The 11,073-nt window shown below is 49.7% G+C and overlaps 1 protein-coding gene across 1 annotated transcript; it reads left to right on the top strand.

The window, feature by feature from the left end:
* Positions 1-448: 448 nt before the first annotated feature.
* On the top strand, positions 449-10,687 carry CCDC63 (coiled-coil domain containing 63). The gene is made up of 11 exons (XM_019507244.1): positions 449-867; positions 1,637-1,803; positions 2,197-2,386; positions 4,301-4,420; positions 4,744-4,925; positions 5,702-5,883; positions 6,503-6,723; positions 8,359-8,433; positions 9,370-9,562; positions 9,950-10,147; positions 10,562-10,687. The coding sequence occupies exons 1-11, from the start codon at positions 853-855 to the stop codon at positions 10,675-10,677; spliced, it is 1,659 nt and encodes a 552-aa protein (XP_019362789.1). The 5' UTR covers positions 449-852; the 3' UTR covers positions 10,678-10,687.
* Positions 10,688-11,073: the final 386 nt, after the last annotated feature.

Genomic DNA, 11,073 nt, shown 5'->3' with positions numbered 1-11,073 from the left:
CGGCGCCGCCCGGGTAGGGCGGGATGCTCGGGCCCCGGGGGAGCGCTCACCCGCACCCGGCCGGAGCCTGGCCTGGCCTGCTCGGGATCCGCGCCCGGCCGCTTTGCGGGGGCTGAGCCTCGGCACTGAGCTCTTCCAACGCAGATCTCAGCGCAGGCCCCAGGAAGGAGCGGCGAGCCTGGAGGGGCGCGGGGGTGGGGGGAGCCGGCGGCTCCTTCCTGCCCTTCGCGTTGCCAGGGGCCCGGCTGGAGAAGGGCTCTTGCACCTGCCCCAGCTGATGCCAGCCTGGCCCCCAGCCCCGACCCAGGCCGCAGGCTCCAGCCCGAGCTGATCATAGCCGATGCTTTCTGGGCTGTATTTAAAGAGCAGCCAAATTCATCCCTCCCGTTCTCCATCGCCCCTCTTTGCCAAACCCGCTGGGGCCGTCACCCCCGTGCCTGCGGGGACCTCACCCCGCTGCAGCGCTGTGCTCTGGATTGGTGCTCCTTTCTATAATTTCTATGGAAACCCATGTACTGAATGGGTTGGAATAAGCTTTAAACCATCTGCTCTCCCCCTAATTATAAACGCGATCAGAGGAACATGTTTCACCATGACATCACTACAAATGTTCTCCTTTTCTTCCTTGTGGAGCCATCTGTGATTATGTCCTCATGTGCCAAACATAATAAAGGGGCTCTGTGGGTGGGGCGGGGAGACGCAGGCCGGATCCCGAAGGGAGGCCGGGAATCTGCTGACAGCACCGCTTCGATTTTCTTTAAGAGGAGGACAGCGCCGTGGGAGGATTCGCCCCCTTTACCTGATCGCCAGGGCTGCCCGGGGAGAGCCGAAGGCTGACGTCAGCAGAAAGCCATGAAGGGCTCCCAGGTAAAGAGGAGTGACGGTAATTAACACCCACCCAAACCCAAAGAGAGAAGAGGCAATTAGGAGAGTCCTGAGCAAAGCTGTACAGGTAGTTTCCTGCTGCTTCGAAAGAGAGAGCACCCACCAGCTTCAGTGGGGACAGGACTAAACCTTCAATGCTGGAGGCTGCCAGCGAGAGAGAGGCATGGGGAAAATCCCTGCTCAGACCCAGTTCACTTTCCCTTCCGGCCTCCACTCTCTGCCCCTGTCTAACACAGGAGCCTGGGCAAGATGGACCCAGCGTCTAAGCCAGTGAATAGCGGTTCTTATGTTCTTCTGCTTCAGGGACAGCCAGCTCCCTGATATTGGGATTGCCGGGGCAAGGGGTGCTGGGCCTCCCAAAATGGGTAGAAAAGCCAGGACCATGGAGTGCATAGGTACCCATCAGCCTTCAGGCTGGCAGTCAGGTGGGTAATGCTGCATGCTTTCAAACGGGTATTGCAATTGTTTCCCTTGCATGTGCTTCCTTAGAGTCTCTTGAGATTTTGTACAGACCTCTGCCCACTGCAGTTAACACTCTGGTGGCTTTTAATGTCACCAGAGACACTTCCTTCCTCCTGCTGTAACCTGGGGAACAGGGAGTTTTCCCCATCTCCCAGCGCGTGACCTGGTTAGCATTTGTGGAGGGCTCTGAGGACAGGAGGCATCGGCATAGGTTGCACTGTGCGTTGTTATTCGCGCTTTGTTGAGTGGTGTGCCCAGACCAGGCTAACATATTCCCTTCTGTCGGCAGCGCTGGAAAGGGTCCCACTCCAGGAGCAATTTTTTGGATTTCACTGAGAAGGAGAAAGAAAAGATGGCAGAGGACGAGCTGAGGAAGCTGCAGCAGCATTTTCGTATCATGGTGGAAAAGCGGAAGTCTTTTGGTGTCAAGGTGCTACAGCAGATGTACCATCAGGAGTAAGCGGGGCTCCAGTCCCATGATAACCTTATGCATTTCCTGGTTTCACAGAATTAATCTATTTGCTTTGAATCCTGAGAGTCCCTTTATTTAGGTTCCAGTCCTTTTTCACTCCTCGTGCAGAACTCTCATGATGTCAGTAAATGCCAAAAGACAGCAAGACTCCACCATAAAATATATGGATCTGTTTCAGGGGGAAATGCCATCATTATTTTTAAGGAGGAAAATGTATTTAAGTGTTTTTTACATAGTTTGTTCAAAGTAACTTCTCCCTGTTCATATTTTTCTGTACGAGTGCTGCAGGAATTGCAGGGGTTAAATAATGAATGTTTGTACTGGGCTTTGAAGATGTTAAGTGCTTTAGCTGATTATTGTTTTTTTTTCCCCTACAGAAAACAAATACATTCACTGAAGCAGGAACACGACGAGATGGCATTACTGCTGAGCCTTGCTAAGTCACCCAGGAATATGATGCTGGATGTCAGAAACTGTATGGAGCTTAAATACCTTTTGCAGACTAGAGATGAGTATGATTCTCTGATAAAAGCAACAAAAGCGCTGATAGCTGAACTCGATGAGAAGGTAGAGCATCTGAACAGTTAATCAGATAAACATGATGTACTGTAGCAGACCCACAGAATTAGAAACGCCCTCGTACCTATCACAAGCGCAATCATGTTTTTGGCTTTTCATTTGCAGCTGTGCAGCTAAACAGCTGCGATGCCTTCATAGTTCATCTCTAGTCAAAAGCATAACTCACTAATTACTACCCAGGTTCCCAAAACTGCATCCATTATACACATAAGTAAATTTTACATAAAGAGTGCCCAATGAAGGCAGTAGCACTTTCTGCATGCATAGAGACTACTCGACTACTCAAATGAGTAGGGGTGTGTGGAATTGGACCCTAAATTACCTGTACGTTGCCATGTTTCTCCTCCACTGGTAGTCCTGTGTAACATGCTCTACAAGTTAATGACCTACTTATTCTGAACACCACAGTGACAATATCCTAGCATGATGGAGTCAAAAGGAATAAAGGCTTGAATCAAAGCATTAAGGTCAAGGGGAAAGAAAAAACCCTGCCTTGCCTGCACTTCCTTTGTAGGCAAATTGTGTCATTGAAGTATTCATGAGTAAAGCATATTTAATTCAGGTCTTGGAATATCACATCACCTCTTAGCAAAAGACACATGGCTAGAAGACAAAGTGGAGAGATGTAGTTAGCTGTGTTACACTGAAGTCTGGCAGAAGGCAGGGTAGATTTGCACCTTATAGCTGTGTGTGTGTATGCACACACTCACACACATACACACACTTATATATATCTCACAACTTTTCGTGAGCTGGATCTCCCTTCAGATACTGTGAAAGGATGTGCCCAGAGCAGTGTATATCGAAATGGACCTGTCTTGTTCCCGTTCATGTCCGTAGGAGTTTGGCCGATGATTTTGAATCTGATTCTGGTCTGTGGCCCTGGCCTCTAGGTACTACCGGTATTCGGAGGGATGTGGGGGAAGGGAGGAGGCTGTGAATTGCTCTTCCCAAAGAAGATATCACCCTAAGAAACCCTTGCCTCTTGCATAATTCTTGGACCATCATGGCTACGAGATTACTGTAACACTATCATCTTCCCATCCCTACTTTCATTCTTTTTTTCTGAAATAGAGGCAAAATGTTATTTTTTTGTCACATACATGCCCCAGCCCATGACATCTGAACTCATTGTACATGCCATAACTGGCTCAGTGGCCCTTATAAGCTAAGTTGTGTTGAGTCTGCTTAGCATTTGGATAGGAGACCAAAGACAGACTAGATTCTGCAGAAATGGCCTGGGAGATTTTGTTGGTGGCATTTTCCCCTTTGAGTTAATATTGAATCAATAACCCATTACAGTGGGAAGGGGGCTTTTAGATGAGATGTAATTTGTGCTCATTAATGATCCCTAGAGTTTTTCAGGAAGGGAATTTGCTTTGAAGTCCTGCTCTCATCTCTTCTGGAGTTGCTATCTGCTTTCCCCCATCTCCTTCCAGTTCCAGTGGTGCTCCAATGTTTTCGTTCTTTGAGCCACTTGGTGAAATCAGGATCTTTTCATGGATCCAGCCCCTTTCACAACCCCCATCTATCCTAAATGTTTATTACATGCCTCTAACCCTAGCTCTACAGACTGCACATGGTCTGTGGATGAAAGCCACAGTGAGACACTGTTCTTCAGTGTCCTGTTCCATTCCCTTGCTTAGTGTTGCTGTTAGCTGGCTGCAGTGCTTCACCCCAGAGGCAGCTGCATTTCAGTGGTGAAGAGAAAATAAAACAATTCTTGCTAATAGTTTGCATCTTGGCATTTATAGAGTAGGAGGGTTTGGGATGAAAGCTGCTCTGTAAATGCAAGATCATTAACACCACAGGTTACTATAGTTCAGGTCAGCACAAAGTATTTACATTGGCTTAGCATACTGACTAAAATCCAGCATCTAGGGGCGGTTTTATTTTTTTTAGGTAATGGAGATGGAGAACAAGATAGAAAAACAAAACCTTGTTGTGGCCAAGGTGAAGGAAGCAAATGACAGCAAAGAGCTGCAAAAGAAGATTCAGAGGCTGGAGACTCGTTTGAATCACGTAAGTGCTCATGAGGCAGCTTGCAACTGCATGGTCTTATGGGTACTTGCATACACAGGGTTTCTTTCCTAGTCTAAAGAACATTTAAGAATTCCAGTCTGGTCCCTCTGGCTGTGTATTTGGTACAGGACAGGTGAACTTTAGTAGCTCCCAACCTTGGCTGGTCTGCTCCACAAAGCCTCTTCTACTGGCTCGGTGGACTATACTCTGTGTTAAAGAGGGTCCTCTTGAGAGGTGGATGGGCTGTGTGTCAGCCCTGATGTATGCTGTTTTACTGGAAGCTGGTCTCCACTGTCTTGTACTGCATCATTCACTCTTTCCAGGTCACAGTCCATTTCGATACAGTCTTGACCATGAACACCAAACTCAGAGAAGAGATTGAGACCCTGCGAGTTCAGAAGGCCGTCTTTGACAACAACTACATCAAACTCCACAAGAAATTTGATCAGCAAAAGAGAATGATGGAAAATGCGACTGAGCAGTCCTCACAAGCCTATGATCAGCGGTAAAGGGGGTGGGGCAGTGCTAAGCCTTGGCAGTGAACTCCAGGGCACTGTTTTGTGATTTTGGGTATGCCCCTTCTGTTCACTCAGACAGGTGTACACTAAGCCAACTTTGAATGGGTGTCCACTCATCCTGGGTGCCCTGCGTTAGACAACAAAGCTCCAACTCTCAGGGTTGTGGAGCACCTGCCAGTGGACTTCAGCTGGAGTTATGGGTGCTCCATATGCCTGAAAACCAGGCTTTTCCTTTCTAAAGCTGGGCAACCAAAAAAACAGGGCACCCAGGTAAGAAACCATGGGGAGTGTTAGTGTTGTAGTGCTCAGCTGAGGCACTTGATTGATCGATCTTGAATCTGGGCTTCTCCATTCCTGGACAGGGCAGAGAGAGTAGAGTGTCTGCATCTGTGCAGCCTGCTACTGCTCTGTTACAGCCATGATCTTCTTGGGTAATGGCTCACTCCCACATTTGGCCCTGTAGCTAGGTCTGCCAACTGGGGCCCATTTAGCACCAGTCCCAGTAGTGTTTTTTGAGGACTGGGCTCCTGTCCGGCCCATACTTCCTCCCACCAGGCCATTTCCCATGCAGCATTCCCATACAGCAGGAAAGCTCTTTGGTCTCTCCTAACCCTGCTGGGAAAGATTCTCTTCCCATCCCTGTGAGTTGTACTGCACAAGATCCACCCGGCATTCACTGGCCAGATGATGAGTCGGCATTGGGAGTGGTGTGGTTAGCTTGTGATGGGAGAAGAAGCCTCTCGTGACTCCTGGTTGTGCTTAGGGTGGAGGCTCTGGACAGGATCTCAGCCATGAAGGACAAGCACTACAAAGACACTGTGCAGTTTAACATCGAGTTCAGGGAGCTGGAGCGAATCTTCGACCATGAGACCAAGCTGAAGTCTTTCATGGTCGTCAAGCTCGTGGATCGCTCTGACTTCGAGGACCAGGTCAAGAGGGAAGAAGGTACCATGAAATAGCAGGGAACAGACACAGGCCAGCTGTTGACACAGAGGGGAGACCAGTGCCCATCCGCAGGGCCTTCACTCTCAGCAGAAATGTGTAACATGGCCAGCAAAGGGTCAGGTCTGTGTTGGAGACAGGGAAATCAGGGACTTAAATTTCAGTGCACACAGTGTTATCATCAGGCTTCTTACTGTAATCAAAGCTCAGCTCAAGGAGGCAGAACTGATGGGACTAGCACACAGTTTGGCTCCTGTTTCTTAGCCTCAGGCTTTTCTGCTGCCTTCCTCAGACAGTGGGGAATTGTCCTTCTCCATTTACGCTCTCACCTTGCTGCTGGTTATAGGTCTCAGGCTCTGCCCTGGGTTTTTAATTCATATCAGTCAGCTCCAAGGTCCCTCCCCAGTGCCCTGACCTCCGGTTTGGTTGCTCTTCCTGGATTTTCATTCTTTCTCCCATAATTTTTCTCCCAGGAGCCATGATTTAAGTCCATGGTGTTCTCAAGTGCATTGTTCTGTGTTTGCCGATGGTGGGCACAGCAAGAACATGACCAGTAAAACCCAAAATGACCCAGGTCGTCTTCTGTCCTGGAAGGTTAAATGTCATTCTTGGTTTCTTCCAGCCTTCAAAGCCAGCAAACGTGCCAAGAAGAGCAAAGGGGAAAGCTTTGAGAGCTATGAGGTTTCTTATATACGCCTGCTCCAGATGACAGAGAATGGGGACATTGGCCAGCTGGTAGAAGAGTTCATTGAGAAGGAGGAGAAGAACTTTGCCTACTTCAGCTACGCCACCGAACTCAACAATGAGATGGAGAGACTGCAGAAGAGGATTGAGGATATTCAGGTCAGTGCCTGCTGGTTTTCCACACTCTTTGCACTGTTTCTTTGTTTCAGACTGAGGTTTTCTTCTTTCCTCTCTTGCAGCTGTTGCTGCCCACACAGGGCCTCAGCTGCTAATTCCACCAAAAAAGCCTGCTACATGAGCCAAATGGCCCAAAACTGGTACTGAAACCAAGCTCATTGCTGCCACCTTGCACCCAAAAGAAATACTGCAAGAAAGCCTTGTTCAGGGACAGCTTCAGCTTCCAGAGGTTGCTGAATCCAGTTGGATGGGCCTTTTAGTGTCAGTGGATGCAGTGGGTATCCCTGGGCATGTGCAGAGGAGTGTGACAAAATGACTCAAGGTTTCTCCTGTGAGGGGTGGGATCAGTCAGAGCTTATAGGAACCTGCCCAGGTGAGATTCCTACCTGATGGGAGGCTTCAGGACTTGGCCCGTGCTTGGGGAGGCTGACAGAGGAAAACAGCATTTTTCTTTTATTTTTGGTCAAGGAAAGGCTGTTCTACTCCACGCATGAGCCTCACTCCCCAGCTGCCAGAAACGTACCGCCCCATCCAAATTCCAAATGACTGTGCTTCGACATCCAGCTGTTCTCAACAGGAGAAACCTGGCATTGCCCATTCTAGAAGTTCCTTCCCGCGTGATGGGCCAGTGAGCCTGTTCCGTGTCCTCCTTGTTCCAATTTGTACGCTGTAGGTCCAGCACTTCCTTCTGTTGCCTGCAGCTTCTGTACTTTTCAGCTATATAAAGCATCAGCATTATGAAGGCCTTCTGTGTGACTCCCTTGCCGAGGCCTAGGCAATGGGGGCCATTTGAACAGGCAGGTTAGGACATGATGTGGGGGCAGGAAGTTGAGGCCTACCAGGGGAAATTTTATTTAGTGTAAAAGGATTTTTTTCAGGAGAAATGGGACCCCCCTGAACACTGTTGGTATGGGATCTCCCAGGGACTTGAGGCCAGGTCTTAAAACACTGCTGCTTAGCTATGGATCTGAAATTTTTGAGACCCTTTGGATCTGTGCTTTGGATACGAGGCTGTGTGATCTGAGAAGAGGGCCCTGTTTCAGGCTCTCACTGCCTGAGGGGAACCCATGGCCTAGTGGCAGAAGCATGGTATTTTGCTACCTGGCATTGATATTTAATTGCCCCTGGGGAGGGAGTGATTAGTTTTAAGATGTTACTTCTCATTGTTTCCCTGGTTTTGCTAGCACCGGTGAAGGAAACACTGTGGATCAACCACGTTAGAATGATCCATTACCAAACCCAAATCCATGAGCTCCAGCCCCTGTGCCAAAATCCTGCCTTGCTCCACTAATTTACCACAACTAAAGATCATCTCTGTTGATTTGCACCCTCGGACCTGGCCCTGGCAGAAGCAGAAGACAAAGGGTCACATAGTGCTTTGTTTGTTCCTAGGCTGGTCTGCCTGCAGCCGACAGGGTTTGCAGGGGGAACAGATGAGAACGGGACATGGCCTCTGTCCATCCCCAGGTGCAGTCTGCCCCACTGGAGGGTGACAGAGACTCTATTATTGCCCTGACATGGTGGGCAGTATGGGGAGGGCATACAGTGCTCCATGCTGGGATGGATTCAGCAGCAGGGAGCAGCTCTCTTTGCCTCCTGCGCTTGTGTTTTATGCAGAGTGAAATCCTTCACCTGAAGTCACAACAGAAGGATGCCAAAACCACAAGCCACGTCTCTCTGAAGGAGCTGGAAGTAAGGAGCTGGGGGGTAGCCCAGCAGCCCTTGACTCACTCTCAGCTAAAACGTTTGACAGCATAGGCCCCAGGAAGCAGTCCATGTGGCTATTCTGGGCACTGGGATGTCCATGCATGGGGCCTGGCAGAAGGAGCTATGGCATTGCCAGTGCTGTGGCTTCTGGGATGAGGTGGGCAGGAGTGGCCTGTGCCCTCCTTGGCCCCACCACTTTCTTCCCCATCACAATGCTGACGAAGCTCAGGGTGGACAGTCCCCACTCGTTCTACCTCTTCTAGTTCTAGGTTCCCTAGGAAATACAGGGTGGCCTTTCCCACCAACTCTGATGTGAGAATGGGCCAAGGGGGCTGCAACTAAGAGAGCCCAGCTTTGGGCTCTCACTGCCTGTGGGAAATCTTGCCCTCTCAGCAACCTGAGGCTGACTTGCATGAAGCCGGCCCTTGCCTGGTGTCTTGTGGTGCAGCTGGATTCTGCAGATGGTCCATGGGTTCCCCCAGAGCAAGGTGGCTTCAGGGTGTTGTCTGGACTGCACAAACTCACAGCCCCACTCTGTGGGCCTGCGCTGATCTTCAGGATCTGCACCCCCCTCCCACACACAAAGGCAATGTCCAGGAAGTCTTTAAGGGTATCACATCCTGGCTCTGCCGTGGTCCTTCTGCCCCTCACCCCAGGCCATACGATGACTAGTGACTTCCTGTCCTCTCTAAAGGGTTGCCAGGCTAGGGGCACTGCTGTCATTCCTGTGTGTGAGCAGGGCACAGCAGGGATGGGATTTGGCCTGTTGCCTTTCACTCCATGGAAAACTTTCATGCAACCTGGATCAGGCTTCAGCTGCAAGCCTAGAGATGGGGCATAGATTGGGTGCTTGGGGACTTCTTCAGGCCATCTCTTTTACATCACACCAGCCCCATAGCCTTGATAACTCTTTGCTGATAGAGGAAGCTGAAGAAAACCAGTGAGGAAGCTGACCTGTATGAGTTAACCTGCAAGGAGGGCGGCAAAGTCTTGGACCAGCTCAAATCCGCTGTAGCCTTTCTGTTCAAGCAAACAAACTGCGATGCCACAAAGATAAAGGAGCAGCTTGGAGAGAGTGATGAGATCACTGACCTGAACCTGATGCAGTACTTTGGTGAGTTGTCAGCTGCCTGTGTCCTCTCTGAATGCTGGAAAAGTATGGCTTGAAGTTTCTGGACAGGGGAATACCTCAGTGACTTATTCATGGCAGAGGTCAGTGGGGAATTTGGAAAGGAGGAGTGGCAGGTTTTGGACTCCTGAGCCCTGTTAGTGGCTCTCAAGGGGAACGTGGGGTCTAATGCATTCTGTACCAGCCTCCCAGGAGCTATAGGCCTGGTCTGGCCAGTGTCACCCATATCACACAGGGGGTTTGGAAGAGGATGCAGGCTCCTGGTTCTTGGCTTTGGCAAAATCTAGGTTCAGAATGGAAGATGTCTTCCCCCTGGGGCTGAGGGGCTGCCAAGTCAGCTCCATGACACATGTTCAACTTGTCCTCTCCCAGGTGTCATAGAAAAGAAGACCAATGACCTACTGCTCACAGAGGCTTTTGTGCGCTACAAGGAGTTCGAAGGAGAGCGGGACTCGTCTCCTCTCTTGAATCCATTTTTAGGTGGCTCATCACTCCTGAAATCTATGGATTCTAACAAGATGGCACTGCCTCCCCCTCCCATTGAGCATGTGGCAGACATCTTGGAGGACTGTAAGTCCATACATCTCCTGTGCCAGCCACCCTGGCAAGCAGATGCTGTAAACTGGGACCAAGAGCAAAACTGCAGAGGCATGGGCTGCAGAAAGCAAAGAAACAGCCACACAACCAAACTGGGGTTGGTGACTGTAAACCTGTTAGGATTCGTTCTCTGTTCTGTTACAGAGGGAAAGTACAGGACAGTCCAAGGCCTTTGCAATGTTATTCCAAGGGAATGAAATACAGTGGCAGAGTTGTGGCTGCATCTAGCCCTAGTGTGGGTTAGATCACCCAGGGGGTCCCTGCCTCCTTTCCAGCCCAGGGTTCCTGGGGGCAGCAGCAGCCTGCTGAGAGGGTTGCCATTAGAGTCTGGGTTTGCCCAGGGCTCTGGAATGCTTTTGTAATGCATTTGCATCTCTTTTGACCCAGTTGATAACCCTTTGGACCATGACAGTATACGTGACCTGATTCTTGGGAACTCCGAGACAGACCAGTCCAGGAGCAGTTCAGTGGACAAAGGCCAGAAGAGAGAAGTGAGCTTCTAGGGCACAGAGAGCCAATGCACTGTGTGTAAATAATAGTTTCTTAACTGAGCTGATCTGGAAGTCTGGTGCTGTGCTTAATTGAAACCAGGTGTCGGTTACGCCTCTGTAACGCTGGTGCTTTCTTGAACATATAGTTCCTCCCCCTTGGAAGGTGCCAATGCCTTTGACAAGCTTACAGCTCTAAAAATTACATATTAGCATCACTTCACTCACAGTGGAAAAGTGACTACCTATGGGGTGGAAAGCAGTAGCTCTAACAGTAGGGTTAGCACAGTTGATGGTCAGTGAATGAAAAATCTTGTGGTATCCAGGAGCAGGAGGAGGCATTTAGTCAGTAATTACCTGAACTGAAGTTGAGCTGCAAAACACTACAAAACACACCAGCAGCATTAGCTG

Source organism: Gavialis gangeticus, unplaced genomic scaffold, assembly GCF_001723915.1.
Source record: "Gavialis gangeticus isolate Ggan-Ray unplaced genomic scaffold, GavGan_comp1, whole genome shotgun sequence".
Lineage (NCBI taxonomy): Eukaryota > Metazoa > Chordata > Crocodylia > Gavialidae > Gavialis > Gavialis gangeticus.
The sequence above is the reverse complement of the archived record's forward strand: the minus strand, read 5'-3'. Positions and strand labels throughout refer to the sequence as shown.